The 27,998-nt window shown below is 37.9% G+C and overlaps 1 protein-coding gene and 1 non-coding gene across 2 annotated transcripts; one reads left to right on the top strand and one right to left on the bottom strand.

The window, feature by feature from the left end:
• Nucleotides 1-27,984, bottom strand: LOC148695734 (uncharacterized). The gene is made up of 6 exons (XM_088697383.1): nucleotides 27,975-27,984; nucleotides 22,283-22,440; nucleotides 21,574-21,835; nucleotides 20,961-21,018; nucleotides 19,937-20,576; nucleotides 1-213 (listed from the first exon to the last, which is right to left on the bottom strand). Exons 1-6 carry the CDS (start codon nucleotides 27,982-27,984, stop codon nucleotides 1-3), a joined length of 1,341 nt encoding a protein of 446 aa, XP_088553509.1.
• LOC148695735 (small nucleolar RNA R71) lies at nucleotides 24,192-24,302 on the top strand. The gene has a single exon (XR_015964945.1). It is a non-coding gene; the product is annotated as a small nucleolar RNA R71 (small nucleolar RNA).
• Nucleotides 27,985-27,998: the final 14 nt, after the last annotated feature.

Genomic DNA, 27,998 nt, shown 5'->3' with positions numbered 1-27,998 from the left:
TCATCGATGAGTCTGCCAGGCACTTAGTAGAGGATGCGTCACCGAAGAAGTCGATGACATAGGAGCAGGAGACACCGTTGGACCGAAAGGCAGGACCGGAGACACACCCCTCATGTCCAAATCCGGTGGGGAGGTGGCAACAGCACTACGTGCTGGAGAAGGTGTCTGAGTGACCCAACTAGCTACCCAGCGGTTTGAAATTAAGTTCGACATCTACAAAAACAATAAATAAAAAAGTAACAATTGAATAATATAACATGTACATAACAAATCATTTAAATCCTTAACTAAATACTATAACAAATCATTTTAAATAACATGTAAATAGAAATTTGCAAGTTAATACTATAATAAAGTTGATCAATATGATTACAACACAGAATCGAAATTTTATCAAATTTTTTTTAGGGACAAGTGGACAATCATGAGGGAGAAGTCATTGCCTTTTGGCAATTATGATTTGTTTAATTTATAAGTTTGTACCTTTTGGCAACTTATGTATATACCTTAATGTTGAATAATCAGTAATTTGATGTGGGGGCAATTGTATTTGGTCTATATTGTTCTTAACAAGTTACATTCCACTATTGTTAGTCAATTTATTAGAGTATTACATGGCACATAATATACATAATCCATCAATACCAACATGTTTTTGTTTATGTTTTGCATATAAAAGCTATCAAATGTTTATAAATAACATAAGCAATGAATCCTAAGTAGCTAATCCGTCAATAAATTAGTAATAGACAGAGAACAGTCAAATATATAACATTTTCCTTGATAGATATATAGATATATATATATATATATATAGAGAGAGAGAGAGAGAGAGAGAGAGAGAGAGAATAAGTTTATCTATTTTTGGGAAAAAGATCCAAAACCAAACTAAAAGAACAAATCTAGTGAACCTATTTGAATATACAACTAGGGCAAAGCATTTGAGACAATAGCATATATGAGGGACAAGGTGTGAAGGGTAAGGGTTGGTTGGTGTAGGGAAACAAATAGCAAAATAGCAAAAATATGGGTATTAGCTATAGGTAGCATGGTTTGACCACATAATCCAGAGTGTTGGGGGCATGGTTTATAGCCATATATTGGTGGGGAATGAAAATGAGAAATAGCATATAAATCAATTCAAAGTAATATTATCTACGCACCTACACACACACACACGCACACAAACATACAAGGTACTCATTCCCAAACGAAAAATAGTGTTCAAATTATCTTCTCTGCTTCTTTCACCAGTCACCACTATCATCTGGCTACTCAGTTTCCCTTGTCTCTTTCTTTTTCCCTTTATTTTTTTAATTGAAAACAAAATAGTTATCAAGCAAACCCTATTTCTTGTTCTTTGCTAAAGGTAACGCTAACTGCATGAGGAATTTTCTGAAACTCTTCGTTCTTTCAAAAATGAAGGGACCATACCATGTAAACTTTAGATGTTCTGACTGTCGCACAACTATATGTTGATTCTTTGCCCCCTATTGTTTTCCGTCTAGCAGGGAATAGAGAAGGAAAGATTTTCGTTTGGGAACTACAATCCAGCCCTCCTGTTCTTATTGCAAAGTTCGTATGGTTTTCTGTTCCTCTAATACCATCATTTAGCTAATAAAAAAAGTAAAAAAAAAAAAAAGAATGATTATATATAGTACACAAGGAAACTTGATTGTGTTTTAAGCTGGAATATATCTACCCACCTATATATATATATAATCCTCTCAATTTGTGTGTTTGAATTACTCAGCAACCAAATGAAAAGAAGCTAGTTGTAAAATACATTGAAATCATACTTGCACAAATAAAAAACTGTAATTTAATATGAAAAAATAAATTAATAATCCCAGAAACCCCCAATCAATTAGTACACAGATAACTAAGTCCAATTCGAAACCCTTATTTGATCAGAACCCAATTCGAAACCCTTACCAATTTCCTAGAAACTCCTTAGTGTGCTTTTCTCCTCTACGACTGCCTCTCCTTCCGAGTAGCTAATCCCAATTCAAAAACCCTATCTGATTCCCAATTCGAAACCCAGTTTTGTTTATAACCAAAAAAATGGAAAAAAAAAATAAACAAACCCTGGATTCCCAATTCGAAAACCCTAACCCAGGATTCTGAATTTGAACCCTAAATCCCTAATTGTTCTAATTTAAACCATTCAACAGAAAAAATGAAAAATTGCACAAATAAATAATTGAATTAAGGGAGAGTGGGTGCTTACCTAGTAATATTACGGTGGCAGTGAGATGGTGTGGCGTCAGATGTCTAGTGCGGAGGAGAGAGTGACAGAGAGATAGAGAAACAGAGAGAGAGAGGGAGACACTTGAGATAGTGAGTGATGAGAGCGAGAGATGGAGAGACTGAGAATCAAGAGAAAGAGAAGAGAGTGAGCTTCGCAAAGAATCGAGAGAGAAGAGTAAGCTTCGCAGAGAATGAGAGACAGATAGAGTCTATAAGAAATTTGAAGCAGAATCTTGCGCACAATTAAAAATGAGCCCAATTTTTCCCAAAAATCAGATTTTTAAATGTTTGCGCAATGAGGGTGTTCAAATTTTCGTCGCGCGTCTAGTTTTAGAAGAGAAAAAAAAAATGGAACTATTATTGTCACTCCAAAAATCTCATTTTACACTCTTAACAAGTGTATTTTTGTTTCCTAATATAGAAAGTTTGGAGAGTGCTAATAACAATTCCCAAAAAAAAAAACAACGTATTATTAAATATTTGCACGACAAATATTTCTAAAACATCGTCGCGCATATTTATAAATTTAATTTATTTATTTTTAAATAAATTAATAATTATTTTTTGTTTAATTAATTTCTTGCAAATTCAGACTCCTCATCGTTTGTAGGCACGTCAACATCGTTGTTCGCGCGCTCGGGTGCATTATATCGCGGCTAATCCCCGAGGTCTATCATAATGGAGTCGATTAGTATTTTGATTTAGGACCTCCGGCTACCTGATACGGTTCTTGTACAATAGTCATATCCTGCAGTGTATCTGCACCAAGTTTCGTTAAAGTCTTTAGTTGTTGGTCACCGACGTCACCATAATCGTCATCGCTAGCAAGATCTCGATCTGGAATATCATACAATCCTATGTGCTCAATCTTCTAAACTATGTTTCATCCCCTCCTGCCCTCAAGGTCATCTATATAGAAAATTTGTTTAGCCATCGTTGCCAAAATGTAGGGGTTGTCGTAATACCAACATTTGTTAGTGTTGACCGATAGCAAACCATCGTCCTGCTTAACACCTCCAACTCTACGTGGGTTTGTATCAAACCAGCAACAGTTAAACAAGATAACTTGACATCGGTCTTTGTAAAGCAATTGCACAACACTTGTAAGTTTTCCATAGAAATCAATGTCTGTAATGTCGCCCGCACCTGGGACATGCACTCCACTATTTTTGCATACACAGCTTGTCATTGCAATCAGCTGCCAAAAATTTGATGTTGTTTACTTTACAACCGGAGTACAACTATGTGCTTAGGGGCCCGATAGCCAAGTTGCATAATTCTTTAGTGTATGCGGGCGAACTCATGTCCTTCAATTTCTTCACCTATAATAATGACAAAAAGTTGATGTGTTAGTTTACCATTTACAATTATGCAAATAACCAAAAACTCTAACAATTTATGTCGCGAAACCAACGAGGAAACAATTCACGGTGCTTCTTGGCATATAAATGTGAAGGATGTTCCTGCTTCATCAACTCTTCATGCTCATCTAGGTAAGTCATTGTCTCATCACAACTCACCTCTGATTGGTTCGCCAAAGAATCGTGCAATTTGGGCAAAAACAGAAAGTTTTTCACTTTTCACACCACTGTCATTATTGTGTTGTTGTCAATTGAACGTAGTCTCAACGTCTTGTAGGTATATTGCACAAAATTTAAGCGACTCAAATGCAACCCATGCCTCCACGATTGATCATTCGAGCTTTGCCCTGTTCCGTACACTATGTTGTAATTCACCCAGTAATCTGCACCAATAATAAATTAACGTGTAAAATTAGTCAAATCGTACATACATCATGAAATAAAGTATTTTTGGCGATTAAATACCTTTTTATCGGATACATCCATCGATAGTTTATGGGTCCAACTAGAATTGCCTCATCCGACAAGTGAATAATCACGTAGATCATGCTTGTGAAGAAAGTTGGAGGAAATATTTTTTCAAACTTGCATAGCACTTCAATAAAATTATCACGCAACTGTTTAACATCGAACTTGCATAAAGATCTTGTAGTTAATTGAGAAAAATATCTCGCCAACAACTTAATCGACTTCACCACATCTTCGGGCAAAAGGTGTCGAATACCTACTGGGACAAGGTGTTAGAATATTACATGACAATCATAATTCTTGAGGCCAAAAAATTTGCCTCCATCCACATTTGTGCAAAGGCCGATGTTTGAAGCATACCCATTCGGAAATTGTACAGAAGATAGAAACTGCAAAAACTCTTTCCTCTTATCCGTTTTCACCAAAAACGATGCAAGCTTCTTTCTGGCTATGTCTTCATCCCTCGTCATCCATAAACCTGGCCTAATGCATATTTTCTCCAGATCGATCCAAGCTTTTGTTGTGTCCTTTGTTTTTCACTCAATGTCTAGTATAGTTCTGACCAGTGTACCAAACACATTCTTCTCAACATGCATTACATCGAGGTTGCGTCTCAATTTTAATTTCAACCAGTATGGGAGCTCAAACAACCTTGTCTTTTGTGTCCATTTCAGATGTGTTTATGGTCTTGTCCTATTTACGAATTTGTCCGACTAACCAAAATTCGAATGATTCACCTGAGCCAAAATATCATTTTCAGACCATTCTCTGGGTCTTGGCCGAATCTCTATGCCATTGAAGAAGGCTATCTCGTTCTAACACCACTCATGGTCCCACGGCAACCATCTACGATGCCCTAGGTAACAAACTTTTCCGCGTGTTAACTAGACGTTATGTCCTCTTTGCAAACTAAGCATGCGTAATAATCCTTAGTGCTCCACCCAGACATCATAGCATACGCGGGAAAATCGTTTATAGTCCACACTGTTCGCAAGGTGAACATCTTCCCAGTAGATTTATTGTACATGGGAACACCATTGTCCCATAATTCTTTCAATTCATCGACCAACGATTGTAAATAAACATCAATAAACGTGCCTAAATCTTTGGTTGCCAACATTGTCATCATCATATATATTTTTTTTCATGCACTTACAAGGTGGCAAATTATACGAAATTGCGAAGATTGGCCAAGAGCTATGGTTTTGGTTTAGAACCCGGAACAGATTAAAGTCGTCTATCACAATTCCCAACTAACGTACCAAGGCTCACGTGAAAAATCGAGGTATAGCCAATCAAACTTTTTCCATGCCTCTCCATCTACAGGATGTCTCATAACATCGTCATCCACTTGTCTATCCTTATGCCACCTCATGTCGCTTGCAGTGTGCGTTGACATATACAATTGCTGCAACCTAGGCTTTAATGGGAGATAACACATAACTTTTTGTGGAATTTTTGTTGTTCTATTCTGAGAGGTCATTTTAAACCGCGACTCATTATACAGGGCATTTATCTAACGCTTTATTCTCTTTGCATAACAAAATGCAATTATTTTTACACCATGAATTTTTTTCATATCCCAATCCAAGACCATTCAACACCTTCTTTGCAATTTTATGATCTTTAGGCAGGCAATTGTCTTTTGGAAGCATCCTCTTGAAAACCCCCAAAAAGTAATCAAAACACTAGTTCGACATATGAAACTTTATTTTGCCATGCATCAACTCAACAATGGCCGTGAGCATCGAAAATCCTTTGCAACCGAGGTATAATTCTTGCTTCGCACATTTTAATAGTTTTTCATATTTTTCAAATGCTTCACTGTCCATGATGGGAGAGACGTCATCTTCTACTTCCTCATTTGTATTCGAACTAGCATTTGGAAAAGCATCATTGAATGTCTATAATTTGTTCATTTGGGTCCATAATAGCTTCAATTGTCTCTAGTGATCGGGTAATGTGTGAAGATGAAGTATGTTGTATTTGTTCTCCAATATGATTCCACATAGTATAGGTCTCCATCATCCCATTTCTGACTAAATAGTATCAAACAGTTTCAAAATATTCAATCATTAAGTTGTTACACTTCCTACTATGACACTGAATTTGAGTTGAACCCCAGTTGTTTGCAATTGCAAAATCAATGAACTGATTTATTCCAAATAATCATCAGCACATCTGTTAAGATTATGTATCCAAACTTTGTCCATATCACCTGCAAACATAAAAAAAATTACAAGGGTTACAATAACTTCAATTATGACATGCCACCTTATGCCTCAGGTATGGGTCCTATCTCATTCGAGAATGCATAGTTACATATTGTAATTTACAGCTCCAACACATTAGAGTAAGATCGTGGGAAAATTTTGACAACATGTCCCTGCAGTTCTTCAAGTGCACGACGTAGATACAAAAAACTATGATGCACCCGAAAAACGCAAAGAGATGCTACCAATTTCCCACAATCAAACTCTAATACGTGAACCGCAAAACACAACATCTAACTGTGCATTCTCAAACTGTCCAAGATTATAGGACAATTCAAAAATTAATTGGACTGCAGTCATACTTTCGTATCCATTTGTGAAATCCAACTAATTCTCGAACGAGAAACTAAGCTCATATGAACACTGCAAAACATTTTTTGTACATCTATACAAAAATGTTTGCATACAAATACATAAACTCACAACAATTATAAACAACAAACAAAATGTGGGGACCCATCCCTAATTTCCTATGTAAATTCTCCCCGAGTGTGTAAATTGACATTTATGCCCTTGTTGGCAAAGTGACGTGGACGTGATTATGCAGCTTTAAATTATTTTTATCGCTATCGTAATTAAATAGTACTCGTTGTTACGATCGTGTAGGCGTGAGTTAGACTTGAATCAGATCTATAACGAAAAAGTTACGCATAGGTAAAGTATTATAACAGCAGGTGAAATTTGTACACGCATGTGTCCTAATTTATCAGTGTGGGAGATACTGTTATTGATAAGGAGACAGATTTTTGTGTACTACTTACTGCACTAAAATCTGAAAATCTTATCACCTTTTCTTTTTAAAACTGGACCCGTGCCCTCAAATCCCTTACCACCAATCAATTTTCACTCCTCAATTCTCTCACCCAACCAGACAACTTCCTTCACTTTCCACCAATCAGAAACGCTATCAGTCTCTCTCTTCTTCTTTTGTCTCTCTCTCACACCCGTACCTCATTTTCCTCTGCAACTACAAGAACCTTCATCAAGCACTCACATATCGAACTTAAAAATACTACCATCGTGATCCTCTCATCTTCACAAACCTAACCGTACAAACCAATCTTGAAGTGGTTGAGTTTTGACTCCCCAACTCGGAAGCTCCGACTCGGACGAGTTTATTCCGACGTGATTCTGGGCGAGTCACGACATTTTAAAGGTTGTAGGAGCTTCCATTCAACTCCCTGAGGCCTTTAGTCAAGGTTTGAAGAAGCACTAACATTGGAGCAAGCAAGTTCGAGGAGTTGAGTTTTAGGCTGAGATTTTCGAACTATTTTCAGGCAATTTCCCATTTGTTTTTTGACTCCCAAAAGGTATAGCCTTGTTCATGTCCTCAAGATCTTCATTTCCGCATAAAGTTGGTAAAAAATGGTTGAGAAATAAAGAAGTTATGTGAGTTCTAAAGTTTTTCAAAAAACCGGCGAAAATCCCCAGTTTCTGGCGAAACTAGACGACGACGAACGGCGGAGTTCAACCGGAGAAGACAGAGAATATTCTGTCAAAGTTGACGGAATATTCTAACGCCGTTAACTGGCACCGTTAGTTTTAATGAAATACTCCGTCAACTCTGACAGAATATTCCTCTATCAGTCAGTTAGCATGTCAGGCAAGTAGGTACGCGTGTGATCATGACCTGCCAGCGCGTGGCGGCGTGTGATGGCACGTCCGGCCACCAGCCGGTGAATGATTGACACATGCAGGTCCGTGACTTCGAGTAGAACATTTTCGTATATTCAAAACTTCTGTTTGAGCAAATTATGGGGAGTTTCTCCTAGCTTTTCGTGTATGTCTTTATTAATTAATTGTTATTAGTTATTTTGCATGTAGGGGAGACTTACCCTAAGGACATACGTGGACAAGCGAGGCTAGAGGGCTACGATCCGTCGACATATCAGTGAGTGGCATTTTTGTTTTTGTGTATATATATATATATATATATAAAAAAAAACTTTATAGTTTCTACAAATGCTTTTAAATTGATTTATGCATTTTATGCCATGTTTTATTAATTTTAAAAACATGATGTCATGTGGTTAAGATTTATATACTGTCATGGCATATTCTTATGCATTTTACCTGCTCATAAATATTGTACTGTTGTGAAATGCTAAGACGATTACGAGACGCGCAGGTTGGTCCAGGTAAGGTTATTATGTTAATTGAAATTGTTGAATCATTATGGCATGCATATATTGATGTAGTTTGTTCATCATTGTTGCACCCCGGTGTTAGTGTTCCCTCCCCGAGCCAGGGCCAATCTTTCACGTGTATGTTCACCTCTCACACCGCACGCTCTCCTTGGATCCAAGTAGGTGCTAACCTGTCATACAAGTCACATTAAGTGACTCCGACTCGTAGGTGACCACACATACCGCTAGATTTCACGTGATTGTAGCACTAGAGCGTATATTATTACACATAGCCTGTCATACAGGTTGCATTAGGCAACTCCAACTTGTGTGCTAACATAGATTGATGAGTCATAGGTGCAGTCATACAGGTCACATTAGGTGACTCCGACTTGCATGATAGTATAGATTATTGATCACATGATTATATTTGTATTGCTGATGAGATACCATGTTGTGGCATACTTCTGGATTTACTGTTAGCATGCATTTGATTTCATATTTACACGTAGTATGATTTTCTGGAAACTATATATGTTTTACAGAGAAGGGTTAGTATGTTTCGGAAAATAACTATGTTTTACAAACCTTTATTTTTGTGCCCACTCACCCTTCTGTTTTTCGCCCCCCAAGGTCCTAGATAGCTGACCTACTCTGTGGCACTCGAGGATTACTCAGCGATTCTAACATATCTCCATCTCAACGTAGGAACTTGTCCCCAGTTGTGTAATAATTACTTCTCTACTTCGACTGCTTTACTCTTATGTTAACTATGCTCTGAACATTTGTAGTTTATGGGTTCTACCCACTACTGTGCACTCATTTTATTAGTTTAAATAAGTTTTAGTTCGATTTTAATTTATTCACATTTTTCTCATCACTCACACTTTTGGGTTACGTCATCTTCGAGTGACAGCCAGTACGCCTCGACTCCGGTCGGGGTGAGTCACAAAACTATTTAAATGAATAGAAATTAAATTAGTTATTGAAGAAAATATACCTCTGAGATTAATGGCAACACAGATCGTTGGCTGGAAATATTCAGGAGGAAGGCAGTTGCTGCAATGGTTTTAAAGCTTCTGTCTTCCTGCATTCTACTTAAATTCAATAAAGTGAATAACACTTTGCTTGACAAAAGCACCGTCGCTCAAAACATGGTGCTTCCACACTTTGGCGCCATCCAACTTGTACTTTGCTGGGTTTTTCATAACGCTTTGCATGACAAACAACATTGCGTTGCGCAAAGTCACATGGTGCGACGAAGGACTGTCGTTGCGCAAAATAATCTTGCATGATAGATCTTTGTCGTCGTGCATTATGTTTTTTTTTTTTTTTTTTAATTTCGTTTTTAAAAAAAATATATTTGAATTTTTCCATTTATTCTTTAATTTATTTCAAAGCACATAAATACTTAATCAATCAAGAACTTATTTCATTAAATTATTTATGCATAATTAATTAATATAAATATTTATTAGAATCCATTACTTTGATATAAATATTAAGTACATATTTAATTAAACCGTTTATAGTAAAAAAAATTCAAATTCAAATCTCATTATTTAATAAGAAAAAAAATTTTAAAAATAAAACACTATTCTACTCCTCCGCTAGTGGTTTTGGTTCTTACTGTAGTTCTGCCACCCGTTGATTATTGATGTGATAAATAATAGCACTCAAATTAAACCATGTTTTTGACAATTGTAGTAAAGATGTAAGTAGGGATCGTTCTAAGCCGGGGATTAGGAGGGATTGCTAATCTAATAAAAAACTGACTCAAAGATATAAAACTAGGCTTAAAAACACTTGTATAAACTCAAAGACTCTTAACTAAACTTATATTACTCAAAACAAACTAAAAAAACTCAAAACAGCACAAAATAATCAAATAGACTCAAATTAGACTCTAGGACTTACTTTGGACGAAAATTGAATTGATTATGACTCAAAACACTCAAAAACACAAAATAGGACAGATTCTAGCTAAATTGACACAACAAAGTAAAGAGGATTGGGTTTTTGACGAATTTGAAGTAAAAACAAGTAAATTGCAGAAACTAAATAAAGGAATACGAATTTGGGTGAATTGATGGGTGATTAGCTAGCTAGAGGGTCCTTCTCTACACCTGACACATTTGCATACAAATTGATTTCCAGTTGCTTTTTCAATAACCATGAACCTCAACACCCCTGATTAATCGTGACATCACTAATTAACCCTCAAATTTTCCTTAAGTCATTGAATTGGATGGACAACACATCGGCAACCAAATTATTCTTCCCAAGTTCCCTACATGAATTGCATAATAGAGACACAAGCAAAGATCATTAAGTTTCATGAAAATCATAAGCATTGGCAAGGCATTCGTAACTATGACATCATGATACTCATGCCAAGAATTTGACTTAACATGATTGTGACAAGCAACCTTTACTACTTGTGAATATAAGCTTGTAACAATTATGTGAAACTCCCTTATATTCTAGCATCAAATTCAAGCATGCAAACTAAGTAAGCCTCCTTAATCAACATACAAGAATAAGTTCTTAATCAAACGGTTAAGTAAATTGAATTCACAATTTATGAAATCACAACTGGAATTAATCAATTCATATCACAAATATAATCATGGTTTCAAAGTCTCCCCTAGCTAAAACAAGTTTAGCCTCTCATGATCACAGCAAAACAAAGAAAACTTAAATTAAACATTGAAAACAAAAGATAGATTACACCTAAAAACGTTCCAACAATCCAACTTGAATGCAAAAATGTCCAAGGTTGCCTCTCCTCTCTTTCTTCCTTGCTAGGCTACGGCACAAGGGTGTAAGGGTGTGAAAGTGGGTTGTGGTGTGTTATGGTTGAAGGATTGTTGAATGGCAGGGAGGTATGGTGGAGGAAAAGGTGCAGAATTGTGTATGGAAGGTGATGAAGGCTGTGGATGAAGGTGTAGAAGGATGAATGATGGCTGGTTGTGTATATGGATGAATGGAATGACTCTATGGGTGCGGCAAAGGGTATATATTTTAGGGAAAGGATCCTAGCTTTAATTAAATGTTTTTGGGAAAGAATTGGACCAAACCCAAAAGGAAAAGGAGAATTAAAGTCAGAATCCCAAGGAAAAAGGGATAGGAACTTGCGGCAAGGAAAATAGGAAAGGGAATGTTGTTTCCCTTGCACGGCAAGGAAGGATAAAGGCTAAGTTGGGTGCGGCATCCCCCTTTGGCTGGGATTAAGGCTTCTAAAACTTGTATTTAAGTGTCCTAAATTAATTAGGGACCCTCTTTGGCAGCTGGAACTTATGCAGGAAAGATTTAAGGAAACAAAGTCAAAATAAGGAAGTTTGACTCATGTTTCCTTCTTTGTGGCTGATTTCCTTACTTCCAAATCTTGAATTAATTTCTTCCATCTCTTTAGCAGATTCCTAGCCTCTTTTGGTCTTCAATTTCATCCATCCACCCTGCCCCAAGCATATGCTATCCATTCCAAGCCCAAAACTGCTCAAAATGCACCAAAATGCACTTTCTTGCTACTTTAGCCATTTGGACCTACAAACACACGAAAATAGCTCAAAATACTAAAATAACTATGAACTAACAACATAAATGTAAGAAAACAAGCTAACTAAGTCGCCTAAATATGCTCCTATCAATTATCAAACTTCCACTCCCGAAAACTGAACTTGAAAATGTTGTCGATGCACTTCATCAGATTTGGGTTACTTTTGTCAATGTCCCAATTAGGTTGTCATGCAAAAATTAATAAATTACAATATCATTATTACATTAAATTTAACAAACATAATTATTATTTAACTAATTATTTAACACATACAGCTAACTCATCGATCAAATGCATCTTCCTCTCCTCGGGGATGGCTCTCCAAGACTCCCAATCCACACCACATTTGTCACGCACCACTACTCCAACATCGGAAAAAAAAAAAAAAAAAACGTGGCGCATATGTCTGACTTCACAACCCCTATTAATTCTTCAAAAGTGATTCAATAGCGACTCCTACCAAAAGTGTGTCAGACCCGTATATCTCTTTTCTTCTTGTCTATCAACAAAATATATATTTATAATGGTCAATCTAAATATAAACTTTATACAAACTACAAAATTTACAATGCAAACCTTTTTCTGGAACCTTCACCATCTATTGTCTTTAACGAACACACACCACAGTCGGCCATCGTACCAAGAATCAAATAACAAATTGATTATAATCTACAAAATAATAAAGCGTTTCGAAATGAATTGTGAAGAATAAGGAGAGTAGAAGCTGATAGGAGCATATTTAGGCGACTTACTTAGCTTGTTTTCGTGCATCTATGTTGTTAATTCATAGTTGTTTTAGTAGTTTAAGCCATTTTCGTGTGTTTTTAGGTTCATATGGCTAAGGAAGCAAAAAGATGCATTTTGGAGCATTTTGGAGCAAAATTGGGCTTGGAATGGATAGCATATGCTTGGAGCCAAAGTGTTGGACGAATTTGAAAGCCTTGTATGCACTTTGGACATAAAACAAAGGGCCTAGCCCAATCAAACAATCCTTTGAGCCATGCAAAACCTCTAGCCCAATCAACAACCCTTAGCCACATGCATTTCCACCTTCCTACTTCATCATTTCATCATTGCACCACCATTCACACACACATGCACTTACTCTTTCATCATTGCACCACCATTCACACACACATGCACTTACTCTTTCATCATTGCACCACCAATTCAACACATGCATTTCCACCTTCCTACTTCATCATTTCATCATTGCACCACCATTCACACACACATGCACTTACTCTTTCATCATTGCACCACCATTCACACACACATGCACTTACTCTTTCATCATTGCATCACAAATTCAACACATGCATTCACACACCAACAACCTAGCTTTTTTTCCATCATTATTTCATCCACATGCACTCTCAATCATAACAACCACATTCACTCTTAAACAATCACCCACATATTCTCCCATTCCCCCTATAAAAACCCATGCATTCATACACAAAAATCACATCTCATTTTCGTACACAAGACACCACAAACACATCCAATCTTCCCCTTTGCCGCAAGCTCCCATTCCATTTCTACACAATCTCTTCTCGGCTTCATTCCATTCCATACACTCTCCCATTTGCAGAAACCATTCAACCTTAGCCGCTCCACCTTCATTTACAACACACTTGGAGCACCAACACCAAAGGCAACTCTTAAGGGATTTCAACATCAGTTTTGCTTCAAGGGTTCTTTCTTCTTAATCCTATGTTCACTCATGTTATATATTTTTATGTCAAACCTTTTGTAAACATGAAGTGTAACTAATCTCTCTCTAGGGATTCGATGTAGCCTTGCAAGATTGCCATGTAGTTAATTCAGAATTCTCATTTAATTTATCTATTTCTTGTTTCATTCTCCGATTTAATTGTGACTTAGTGTGTTGATTTTAATGCTTGATCATCATTTGAATTAACCACAGGTTGTTTAGCCAAGATTAAAGCACACATCATGCATAATCTTGGTGGATATGTGAATGAATGAAGGGAATGTTTTGCAAACATCCTGCTGAGTGTTCCCTTTGGTTTTGTGAAAGTTTCTTGTGCACTACATATTCTTGATTAGGAACCAAAGTTGCACATCACAATTAGGCTCATGATTAGAGACATTTGATTAAATCCACACATCATATGGTTGATCATATCTAAGTGAAACAAACTCAAGAAATAGGTAGATGACTGAGTATAAACTGATTTAACAAACATGGCCTTGGGTTAGCAATGGTAAAATCGAATCCCTAGAGAGAGATTAGTTACACTTCATGTTTACAAAAGGTTTGACATAAAAATATATAACATGAGTGAACATAGGATTAAGAAGAAAAAACCCTTGAAGCAAAACTGATGTTGAAATCCCTTAAGAGTTGCCTTCGGTGTTGGTGCTCCAAGTGTGTTGTAAATGAAGGTGGAGCGGCTAAGGTTGAATGGTTTCTACAAATGGGAGAGTATATGGAATGGAATGAAGCCGAGAAGAGATTGTGTAGAAATGGAATGGGAGCTTGCGGCAAAGGGGAAGATTGGATGTGTTTGTGGTGTCTTGTGTATGAAAATGAGATGTGATTTTTGTGTATGAATGCATGGGTTTTTATAGGGGGAATGGGAGAATATGTGGGTGATTGTTTAAGAGTGAATGTGGTTGTTATGATTGAGAGTGCATGTGGATGAAATAATGATGGAAAAAAAGCTAGGTTGTTGGTGTGTGAATGCATGTGTTGAATTTGTGATGCAATGATGAAAGAGTAAGTGCATGTGTGTGTGAATGGTGGTGCAATGATGAAAGAGTAAGTGCATGTGTGTGTGAATGGTGGTGCAATGATGAAATGATGAAGTAGGAAGGTGGAAATGCATGTGTTGAATTGGTGGTGCAATGATGAAAGAGTAAGTGCATGTGTGTGTGAATGGTGGTGCAATGATGAAAGAGTAAGTGCATGTGTGTGTGAATGGTGATGCAATGATGAAATGATGAAGTAGGAAGGTGGAAATGCATGTGGCTAAGGGTTGTTGATTGGGCTAGAGGTTTTGCATGGCTCAAAGGATTGTTTGATTGGGCTAGGCCCTTTGTTTTATGTCCAAAGTGCATACAAGGCTTTCAAATTCGTCCAACACTTTGGTTCCAAGCATATGCTATCCATTCCAAGCCCAATTTTGCTCCAAAATGCTCCAAAATGCATCTTTTTGCTTCCTTAGCCATATGAACCTAAAAACACACGAAAATGGCTTAAACTACTAAAACAACTATGAATTAACAACATAGATGCACGAAAACAAGCTAAGTAAGTCGCCTAAATATGCTCCTATCAAATTCCCCCATACTTAGCTTTTGCTAGTCCTCGAGCAAAACAAAATAATAACAAATAAACAAAACGACACTAAACAAGTAAAACACAACCTAAACCTTCCAACAACCGTCTTAGGGATTTCCAATGCACATGACAAGTTAAAAATCATTATTCTCACAGATTTTAGCCATCTTTACACTTAAGTACATTCTTAATCATAGTCACCACATACTAGTTCACATTTAAGCAATTAAAACACATTTCAAATGTAGTAACATGCTTTAGAGAATTTACTCAATTCCTTACTAGAATGCACTCTATTTTCACACAGATTTTCTGACTACACACCCTACACTAGTTATATGTGAGAGATTGATGTAAACATGAAAGACTAGTATCTCACATATGTTATAACAAAGAAAGCATTTTCTGGATTTACAATAATGACATGAATATGATCTCATGAATGGAATGCTACTACTTAGAATGAGAACCAGTGATTCCATAAGCTCATATCAAATCCAAACTCCACATTATTGAACACATAACGATCAAGATAGAAGTCAAAGGGGTGTAACGGGGCTAGGGTATTAGTTAACAACGAAAGGTGAAGGATAAACAAACATTCTTAAAGCAATAGTGAGCAAAGTATTGAATTAGGCACTTAGAATTCCCTTTAGAGCGCGGAAAACAACTTTTAGACTAATAGGGGAAATTCAAACAACTCTTATTTTTCTTTTCTTTTTCATTTTTTTTTTCAATTTTTTTTTTTTTTTTTTTTTTTTTTTTTTAGCCGTGCCTATGGCACAACAACTCTCATCAATAATCCTTCCCCCACACTTATTTTCTGCAACATATTAATCAAAAAGGAATTCATTTTCCGTCATGCTTACTATGCTTTAAGAACAAAGGCATGGATGGTCCTATTCTAGGCTAGGTAAGGATAACATGGGTTAACAAAGAACATAGGCTAAACAAGGCTCAAAGGGGTTAAAACTTACAACAAATACGAAATATGGGAAGTAAGGCTATTTGGCTATGGTGGCAACTACACAACTTTATCTTGATATATGTTATGCAAATCAATGCTTTGAATGAAATGGATATAAGTTCTAGCATTTAGTTCTAGCATGATACAATTGCATTCTAAGTAGCAACCAAGCAAGGAATAATGAGATCATGCAACAACTTTAGAAAACAAAGAATCACAGAAAATAACTCTCCAAAGAATGTTTAGGCTCAAGTCTCACAAGGTTGTAGCGTTTGTTTGAGTTCCTTCCTTCAAGCATGTTACAAAAACGAATTTTTCTTTTATGATTGCATGTGAAGTCATACATTATAACCATAACCAAGCATATACCAAGAGTAAATCAAACTTTCATCCATGTTTATAACTCTTTTTAACCGTCATGCAATTACAAACCAAATCCTTATCATTGTGTTGGAAGGTACCCTAAGACACAAACACACAAAAACGACTCAAAACACTCTTTTTAGGCTTTTCAAAACATTTTTTTCAAATTTTTATGTGATTTTCGGAGTTATAAAACAAAACACACTAAAACACTCTAAAACAATTTAAAAACACCTTAAAATAGCAATGAACAACATTTGAAGTTATGGGTGATAAAATCCCACGAATTTGCATTAACAACATTAGTTACCCCCCCCCCCCCCACACTTAAATCAAACATTGTCCTCAATGTTTTAAGCATAGATTCACACAAAAACATAAGTAAACACACAAAAAGCACTTAAACATACTAAACATGGCAAAATGTAATTAACAAAGAGAAGAGTTTAGGGACGCAAATCTGGTTATGGAGTGTAAATTCCCTCTTCTCCTTGGTGATTGCATTGAGGCATTGATCTTGGTGATTCCACAGGCTTTCTCTTGAACTGGTTTCCGTCCATCGTTGATTTTCCTTTGTGCTACATAATCTTGAACTGGGCAGCAGGATTCTTTTGGTCTTCCCCGAAGGTCTGAGCTTACCCCTTTTATCTGTTTCTTTGTTCAATCTTTGCAGGAGTGGTCCCTTCTCTGGAAGTGTATCAACCGTTGAAGATGACTACTCGAGAGCAATGCTAGGTAAGCAATCAGGAATAGATTCCAGGCAGTTGGCTCCAGAACAGAAGACTGACTCCAAGTGCTGGATGATTGCTTCTTTCACTTTGCCATGCGAGTAAGAAGAAGGACAAAGAAAAAGACAGGGAAAGAGCATGATATGAGATACTTTTGCTTTTGACCTTGATGATATGAGATACCTTTGCTTTTGAAGAAGCGGTGAATGAATCAGCACATTTCAATCCGCCGTTTCCTCCTGGGTCATCTGTACTCCAGGCATCCGGTATCATCTTTGGGGAAGAAGAAAGAATTGAGTATTTCGAAAGGCTTTGCTGGGAGTGCGCCCTCAGAGGTGAGGGAGAGTTGGGCATTTTCTTCAGGTTTTTCCTTGCCATAAAGATGAAGGTCGACATATATAAAGATAATAACAAGTGGTGGTACCATTCTTTTACCCTTGTCGACAGACGTTTTGATCCCGCAAATCCGGCTTTTTGAAATATTAGCGCCTCTTCGATTTCTGAGCAGACGCCCCTTCGATTTCTGAACGACGCCCCTTCGCTTTCTGAATGACACGTGGTAGTGCAGATGCGGCTCCTTTTGACAAAGCTGCACGCGTCTTCTGAAAAGCAGAGAAAGCGTCGCCGGACTTTGCGCCTGTCGGCTAAAGATGTGTAGTTGTGATGATGGCCTCCACGTGTTTTCTGAAAAGAAGAAATCTTTTGACAAAGTTGAACACGTCTTCTGAAAAGCCGAGAAAACGTCGCCAAAATTACGCCGGAAATTCCGGCTTTTTGAATCGGTGGACGCGTCGCCTTGGCTTTTTATAGAGGTATCGATCACCGCCAACAAACACACACTGAAGATTTCCCATTCTTGAAAATCGACTCCGGCCCTTTGAAATTTAACTCCATCCCTTCTCTTTGAACACTTTTGAAAAATGGCAAACCCATCGAACCTTAGCTTGGAATTGAGCCTTAGCAGTGATACGGGCGCGCCGCGTCAAGGTAACGTATGGCGCCCTTCTTTCTTATCTTCTAACGGTCTTCTTACAGGTGAAGACTCCGTGATGCAGGACGCCACAACAGCTACAATAGTAGCTAGGAACCTCCTCACTCCAAAAGATAGTAGGCTGCTGTCAGGACGGTCCGATGAGTTGGCCGTTCAAGAGTCCCCCGCACTTAGTGTTCAGTGTGCGAGTTCTGTGTCCAACATGGGCCAACGCCTGCTTGCCCGCTCCCGTCAGGTGGAATCATTGATGGCAGAGGTGGAAAGTCTTAAACAAGAGATCCAGCAGCTTAAGTACGAGAATAGAAGTTTGCATGTGCTTGCAAATAACTATTCGTCGGGCATGAAGATGAAGCTTGATGAGCTGCAGGAATCTGAGGGTCGAATTCACAGTGACCGTCAAAGGCTTGCGGCTTATCTCCAGAGGCACCTTTTTCCTGGGTCATCCAGCGCTTGGCCAAGTATTGAGGCCTGGAATGCTCTAGCTCCGATGGCTTCCGCTCCGATGCCTCCCGCTTCTATGCCTCCCGCTTCTATGCCTTCCGCTCCGACGCCTCGTAGTGGGGCTTCACGTAAACAACCTTTGTGAAGCTCCATCTTTCTCCATGTTTATTTTTATTCTTTTTTTTTTTTTTTTTTTTTTTTAATCAAATCAAACGGCATGGAATTGATCTTTGAATGGAGGGTGATACTTGAAATGATCCGGTAATGGTTTAAATTCTAGAGTGGATGCCTGAATCATTAACAACATATTAGTATAAAAGAAAATTGAAATTCGGGGAGGCGGCTTACTTTTGTGCTCCGACATGAACTTACAAATAAACACCCCCTCGAAAGTTATGACATGTCCCGTGTCATAAAACCCTTTTTCAAAGCAACCCAATAGTTTGTCTACAAACATAGCCCTCATATACATTCGTGTAAGCAAAAACACACTTAACCACAACTAACACAAGGCAAGTAGGCAAAGAATATGGAATGGTGACAACATAAACACAAAATGAGGAAAGAACACAAACCACACTAGGTTGCCTCCTAGTAAGCGCTTTATTTAATGTCTAGGCAAGACATGGTAGCTTGTTCACGGTGTTGTAAACTCAAGAAAATCTACAACTTGATAAACTTGCTCTTCCTCCACTTTCTCCAAATATGGTTTCAATCGCTGCCCATTGACTTTAAAAGAGGTGCCATTCTTCATGTTCTCTATCTCCACAGCTCCGTGGGGAAATGTTTGCGGCACCTTAAATGGTCCCACCCACCTAGACTTCAATTTACCTGGAAAAAGTCTCAAACGTGAGTCATACAACAGTACTTTCATACCTTGGTGAAACTCCTTCCGTAGGATGGCCTTGTCATGATAGAGCTTAGTCCGTTCCTTGTAGATTTTGGCATTCTCATATGCTTCATTTCTGAGTTCTTCCAACTCATTAAGTTGGAGCTTCCTTGCTATTCCAGCATCCTTGTAATCAAAGTTGAACTTCTTGATGGCCCAATATGCACGGTGTTCAAGCTCCATTCGCAAATGACAAGCTTTCCCAAACACAAGGCGATAAGGACTCATGCCAATGGGGGTCTTATATGCTGTTCTATATGCCCATAGTGCATCATTCAACCTCAGTGACCAATCCTTCCTTGTAGGGCTTACGGTCTTCATCAAAATGTTCTTGATCTCCCTATTGCTAATCTCCACTTGTCCTGAGGTTTGAGGATGGTACGGGGTTGCCACTTTGTGGTTGATGTTGTACTTCTTCATCAAGGATTCAAAGGGTTTGTTGCAGAAATGGCTGCCACCATCACTAATAATAGCTCTTGGGGTTCCAAACCTACAAAAAATCACATCTTTAAGAAAATTCAAAACAACCTTATGATCATTAGTTATGGTAGCAATGGCTTCAACCCATTTGGATACATAATCTACTGCCACTAATATGTATAAGTAACCAAAAGAGGATGGAAATGGTCCCATGAAATCGATTCCCCAAACATCAAAGAGCTCCACCACCAAAATGTTGTTCAATGGCATCTCATTTCTTCGGCTAATGTTCCCCATTTTCTGGCACCTATCACACTTAGAACAAAAATCAAAAGCATCTTTGAATAAAGTAGGCCAAAAGAAACCAGATTGTAAAATCTTTAGAGATGTCTTTTTGGCACCAAAATGTCCTCCACATGCCAATGTATGGCTGAACATTAGAATGCTTTGTTGCTCACTCTCTGGGACACACCTCCTAATGATTTGGTCAGGGCAATATTTAAACAAATATGGTTCGTCCCAAACGTAGTGCTTTACCATGGCAAGGAACTTCTTTCTTTCCTGAAAAGAAAGGTCATTTCTAATTATACCACAAACAAGATAATTAACAAAATCAGCATACCATGGTTCTTTTTCTTGAATAACAAGGAGTTGTTCATCTGGAAATGATTCATTTAGAGGCAAAGGTTGTCCAACTCCAAGGTTTTCATTGAGCCGTGACAAATGGTCAGCCACAACATTATCACTTCCCTTCTTATCTCGAATTTCCAAGTCAAACACTTGTAGTAAGAGTATCCATCTAATTAAGCGTGGCTTAGCATCCTTTTTTGTCATCAAGTACCTAACGGCTGCATGATCAGAAAACACAATAACTTTAGATCCAACAAGATATGACCGAAACTTTTCTAAGGCAAAAACAATAGCAAGCAACTCCTTTTCAGTTGTGGAATAGTTAAGTTGAGCATCATTTAGAGTCCGGCTTGCATAGTAGATCACGTGTGGGAGCTTGTTCACCCTTTGCCCTAAAACTGCACCAATAGCATAGTCAGAGGCATCACACATTAGTTCAAAAGGTAAAGACCAATCTGGTGCCATAATAATAGGGGCCGAGGTTAATTCATGTTTCAAAGTATTGAATGCATCCATACAAGCTTTATCAAAATGAAATACAACATCTTTAGCTAACAGATTGCATAATGGTCGAGTGATCATTGAAAAGTTCTTAATGAAACGACGATAAAAACCCGCATGTCCCAAAAAACTTCTTACTCCCTTCACGGTTGTGGGAGCTGCCATATTGGTGATGATGTCAATTTTGGCTTTGTCCACCTCCATTCCTTGGCTAGAGATTACATGCCCCAACACAATTCCTTGTTTCACCATAAATTGGCACTTTTCCCAATTGAGAACCAAATTTGTTTCCTGACATCTTTGAAGTACTAAAGAGAAATGGTTACGACATTCATCAAAAGAGGAACCAAACACTGAAAAGTCATCCATAAATACCTCAATGAATCTTTCTACCATGTCAGAAAAGATTGCCAACATGCATCTTTGGAATGTTGCTGGAGCATTGCAAAGTCCAAAAGGCATTCTTCTATATGCAAATGTGCCAAACGGGCAAGTAAAGGTAGTTTTCTCTTGATCCTCCGGAGCAATTGCAATTTGATTGTAACTTGAGTAACCATCAAGAAAACAATAGTGTGAGTAACCTGCCAATCTCTCAAGCATTTGATCTATGAAAGGCATAGGAAAGTAATTTTTTCTAGTGCTAGAATTCAACTTCCTGTAATCGGTGTAAACACGCCAACTAGCCGTGGGTTTTGTGGGCACAAGCTCTTTGTTTTCATTCTTCATCACCGTGATTCCCACCTTCTTAGGTACCACCTGAATAGCACTCACCCATTTGCTATCAGAAATGGGATATATGATCCCCACATCTAACAACTTCAACACTTCATTCCTCACAACTTCCTTCATGTGTGGATTGAGCCTCCTTTGTGGTTCACGGGTTGACTTTGCTCCTTCTTCCAAAAGAATCCTATGCATGCACATGGTAGGGTTTATTCCCTTGATATCTGCAATAGACCAACCAATAACTGATTTGAACTCTTTTAACACCTTAATTAGTTTATCTTCTTCATTTGGGGTGAGGTCAGAAGTTATGATAACTGGAAGAGTTTCAAATTCAGCTAGATATGCATACTTTAGATGTGGTGGAAGTGGTTTAAGTTCAAGTTTTGGTGCCTTAACAGTGGAAGGGGTTAAATGTGACCTCGATGGTTCTAAAGGCTCTAAAAGAGGTAAAATATTCAAAGGATACGGTGCCAATGCTTCCAAGGCAGCTACCTCTTCCATGAGTGCATCTTCTTCATCAAACTCATCTTGAGATTGACTCAAAATAGTTTGTAATGGTTCATTAGATTGTGCCTACAAGAACTTAGAGAAAACAAGCGAATCAAGCATATCAATGGCATAACAATCAAGAGATGAAGAAGGATGTGAAAGAGACTCAAACACTTTGAATTGAACGGTCTCTCCTAGCACTGTCATAGTGAGGAGTCCATTTTGCACATCAATGATGGTCTTGGCCGTGGCCATAAACGGTCTCCCAAGCAAAATAGGCAATTCTCGGTCATGTATAGGAGCTTCTTCCATGTCCAACACTACAAAATCCGCAGGCAAGATTAGTTTATCAATTTGAACTAGAATATCCTCTACTATACCTCTTGGATATTTCACGGATCTGTCCGCAAGTTGTAATGAGATGGTGGTGGCTTTCAATTCCCCCAAACCTAGTTGAAGGTATACGGAATAAGGCATTAAGTTGATGCTAGCACCTAAGTCAAGCATCGCCTTCTCTACCTTCTTGTCTCCTATGGTGATATTGATAGAAAAACTTCCTGGATCCTTGAGCTTTGGTGGAAGTTTTCTTTGCAACACGGCACTTACATTCTCGGACACCACTACCTTCTCATGTGGTCCATACTTCCTTTTGTAGTTGTTTAACTCTTTGAAGAACTTCCCATAAGCTGGCATGTTCCTAATGACATCAAGCAAAGGTAAGTTAACATTCACCTTACTTAGAATATCAAAAATCTCTTTAAATGACTTATCCTGCTTGCTCTTGGCAAGTCTTCCAGGGAATGGTATTGGTGGAGTGTAAGGTTTCTCGGCCTTGTGAAGATTTGGTGCTTCAAACGAGGGAGTAGCATGGCTTGGTTTCTCATTTGGTTTCTCATTTTCTCCTTGAGTAACCCCTGCATTCACATGATCAGATTCATTAGTAACTTCATTACCAACTCTATTATTGATAACCTTACCACTTTTAAGTGTAGTGATTGCTTTGGCTTGCTCTTGGTTCCTTTGGAGTATCACAGGTTGGCTTGGAAACTTTCCAACCTCTCTTTGGCTCAAGGCATCTGCAATCTGCCCCAATTGTGTCTCCATTTTGGTTAGAGCCGCCGAATGTTGTTGGAGAGTGCTATTGGTGGTTTGTTGGAATTGCAAGGTATTTTGGGCTAACAATTTAACTGTATCCTCAAGAGTAGGTTTTGGTTGGAAGTTTTGGAATTGATTGTTGTTCTTCCACGAAAGATTGGGATGATCTCTCCAACTTGGGTTATATGTATTGGAATACACATCATTCCTTGGCCTTTGATTGTAAGAATTCATGAGGTTCACTTGCTCTTGGACATACTCGGGGTAAGCCTCCCTAGATGGACATTGATGAGTAAGGTGGCTTGGTATGTTGCAAATGGCACACACTTCACTTGCTTTTGGCACCATGTTGAGCACGGATTCAAGCTTCTTTTCTAAGTTAGCTACCTGCAAAGAAAGATCATGATTAGAGCTTGTTTCATATACTCCAACTCTCTTACCCCTTACATCTTTGTGTTGAGCATTAGATCCCAACATCTCATAAATGTTATATGACTCTTGAGCATTCTTTTTCTTCAAAGCTCCACCTGCTGCATTATCAACAGTTGATTGACATGTTTGGGTTAGTCCATCGTAGAAAATTTGCATTTGTAAGTGAAGAGGTAACCCATGGTGTGGACATTGCAACAAAAGGCCTTTAAAGCGCTCCCAACACTCATTGAAAGGTTCTCCATCATCTTGTTTGAAGTTGAAGATTTGTCCCCTTAATGTGGCTGTCTTTTGAGTGGAAAAGAACTTTTCCAAAAACTTCTTAGCCACGGCATCCCATGTGGTGAGTGAACCAGGTACTAGAGTCATTAACCAACCCTTGGCCCTATCTTTCAAGGTGTAAGGGAACACTCTCATCCTCAAATTTGCTTCACTTACTCCCTGTAAAGGTAAACCACTCACAACATTGTAAAATTCTTTAATATGAGCTAAAGGATCTTCATTAGGTAAGCCATAAAAAGAAGGAAACATATGGAAATGTGAAGATTTAAGATCATAGTTTCTAGCTTCTGTGGGCAGCAAGATGCATGAAGGTGAATTTGGTATGATTGGTTGAGCAAAATCCTCCAAAGCTCGAAGATCATCTTGGTCGCCCGCCATCTCTTCTTCTCTTTCCCAATTAAAGTGCTCCGATCCTTCACTTGTTGGACTAGACGGTTTCCCTTCCTCTTCTTCACGGACAATGGAGGAACTTGTTGGCACAAAGCTTTCCAAAGTGTTGCCCTTTAACCGTTCAATTCTTTGGCCTAATTCAACAAGTCTATTTGACATATACTACCTGAAACAAGATAAAACAAGTTTGAATAAAAATCAGAAATCTACTTAAAATGAAAAGAACAAGGTTTAATATCAAAACAAGCAATTATAAGGGACTGAAATCAGTCCCCGGCAACGGCGCCATTTTAGATTGCCATGTAGTTAATTCAGAATTCTCATTTAATTTATCTATTTCTTGTTTCATTCTCCGATTTAATTGTGACTTAGTGTGTTGATTTTAATGCTTGATCATCATTTGAATTAACCACAGGTTGTTTAGCCAAGATTAAAGCACACATCATGCATAATCTTGGTGGATATGTGAATGAATGAAGGGAATGTTTTGCAAACATCCTGCTGAGTGTTCCCTTTGGTTTTGTGAAAGTTTCTTGTGCACTACATATTCTTGATTAGGAACCAAAGTTGCACATCACAATTAGGCTCATGATTAGAGACATTTGATTAAATCCACACATCATATGGTTGATCATATCTAAGTGAAACAAACTCAAGAAATAGGTAGATGACTGAGTATAAACTGATTTAACAAACATGGCCTTGGGTTAGCAATGGTAAAATCGAATCCCTAGCTTCATCTCCATTGGTACTATCTCATTTTATTAGTTGTTGATTCATTTATTTGTGTTTACTTCATTTCCTTATGCTTTCAAGTTACAACAACAAATCTGCCTACATTGATTAGTTTTATTTCTCTAGTAAAAAGTTCTTGCAAAACAAGTGATTATATAGGTCCAATTAGTCCCTGTGGATTCGACACCCTTACTTGTGCCATTATACTAAACATATTCTAGCACGAAGAAGGAAAACCTCAATTAGAAGCGCACATTTATAGGAAGCTTGGGGACCTTACTGGAGGCTTTGTCGCCCATACACCTGCACTAAATACGGTATTGATTCCTCTAACTAAAAAACTGAAGGGACTTTGCGTGATGAAGCCTTTGTCGCGCAAGGTTCCCACGGAAAAAAAATTCGTCGCGCATTTGTTTCACGCTAAAAAAAAATTACCCGTGATTTTCTGACTCACTTTGCGCGACAAGTCTATTTATTTTGTCGTGAAAACTGTATTGTGCGACAAATGGATGATTTTGTTGCGCAAAACACACATGCGTGACGAATTTTACTTTGTCGCCCAAACATTTGTCACGCAAATGGTTTTTCCTACTATTGTTTACATATAACAAAGTGGTACAAACATGAAATATATGAACCTTAACGGGAAAATCTATGGAAGTAATGGAAGTTATGGTGAGGAGAAAGATAAGTATCATGTGCCTTCAAGAAACTAAGCGGGTTGGTCTTAAGGCAAATGATCTCGAAAACTCAGGTTTTAAACTTTGGTATTCGGGTACAAAAAAATTGAGAAATGGTGTTGGCATCATCGTGGACAAGACCTTAACACAAGATGTTGTAGATGTTATGAGGGTCGGGGATAGAGTTACAGTAATCAAGCTTGTGGTAGGACAAGAAGCCATCGATGTGATTAGTGTATATGCAGCTCAAGTTGGGTTTGGTATGAGTTTGAGGAGAAATTTTGGGAAAACCTTAGAGAATTGGTTCAAGGAATCTCTCAGACAGAGAAATTATTCATAGGAAGAGGTTTAAATGGACATGTGGGCAAGGAGACACGCAACTACGGAGGTTTTCATAATAATCATGGTTTTTGAGTGAGAAACGAAGATGGGGAAGCCATTTTGGGTTTTGCAATGGCATACGATCATTTTTTAGCCGACACCTTCTTTAAGAAGAGAGAAGAGCATGTGATCACCTATAAGAGTAGGTCAACAAAAAAACAAATACATTTCCTTTTAATGAGGAAAGGGGATCGTATAACTTGTAAGGATTGTAAAGTTATACCGCGAGAAAGCTTGGCTAACCAACATAGCTTGTTGGTGATGAATGTACATATCAAAAGAGATAGAAAAAAGAACAAGACCTTGAAGTGTCCAAAAACTAGGTGGTGGAATCTCAAAGAAGAAAAACAAGTCAATTTCAAAGAGAAAGTACTCATCCCATTGCGTTTGGGATACAGAGGGGGGCGCTAGCCAAATGTAGGATTCCATGACTAGTTGTATTCGAAAAGTTGCAAAAAGGGTATTAGGAGAGTCCCAAGGGTTTTGCTCCACACCAAAAGGAATCTTGGTGGTGGAAGGAATGTTGTAAAGCCTTATACAAGGATATAACCTATGAAAACTGTGGAATGTATAAAATAGCGAAGAAGGAGGCGAAGAAAACCGTGAGAGAAGCGAAGCTAGCGGATTTTGATAATATGTATAAGTGATTAGATACCAAAGAAGAAGAGTTGGATATCTATAAACTAGCAAGAGCAAAGAAAAGGAAGACAAGAGACTTAAACCAAGTAAGGTGCATCAAGGATGAGAATGGAAATGTGCCAGCTACAGAGAATGCGATTAAAGATAGATGGAGAGTATTTTCATAATCTTTTCAATGAAAAGCATGAAATGAGTACTTCTTTGGGGGAGTTGAGTAACTCATAAGAGTGTAGAAATTACTCCTTCTACCGCCGAATCAGGAAGGAAGAAGTGGTTGCAGCTTTGAAAAAGATGAAGAATAGAAAAACAATGGGCCCATATGATATATCGATCAAAGTTTGGAAAGTCTTGAGAAAGGTGGGTATAACATGGCTCACAAACCTTTTCCAATAAGATTTTGAAAACGAAGGAGATGTCAAATGATTGGCGAAAAAGCATTTTGGTGCCTATGTACAAAAATAAGGGGAACGTACAAAATTGCATGAACTATAGGGGTATTAAGCTAATGAGTCATACAATGAAGCTTTGGGAGAGAGTAGTTGAGCATATATTGGGGCAAGAGACACGGGTCTTAGACAATCAATTCGCGTTCATATGAAGATTGATGACAATATAGAGATATGCAAAAGGATTTGCGTATGGCTTTCTATAGATTTGGAAAAAGCATATGATAGGGTCCCAAGAGAGAAACTTTGGAGAGTTTTAGAGAAGAAAGGTGTACGAGTAGCATATATCCAAGCTATAAGGATATGTTTGATCGAGCAAAGACTATCATAAGAACCCATGAACGACAAACCAAAAGCTTTCCCATAACTGTAGGGTTACATCAAGACTTATCTTTAAGTTCTTACCTTTTTGCATTAGTAATGGAGGAG

The sequence above is a fragment of the Pyrus communis genome, chromosome 7, assembly GCF_041283825.1.
Source record: "Pyrus communis isolate YQ-2024b chromosome 7, ASM4128382v1, whole genome shotgun sequence".
Lineage (NCBI taxonomy): Eukaryota > Viridiplantae > Streptophyta > Magnoliopsida > Rosales > Rosaceae > Pyrus > Pyrus communis.
Note: the sequence above shows the minus strand (reverse complement) of the source record. Positions and strands in the feature narration are given on the sequence as shown.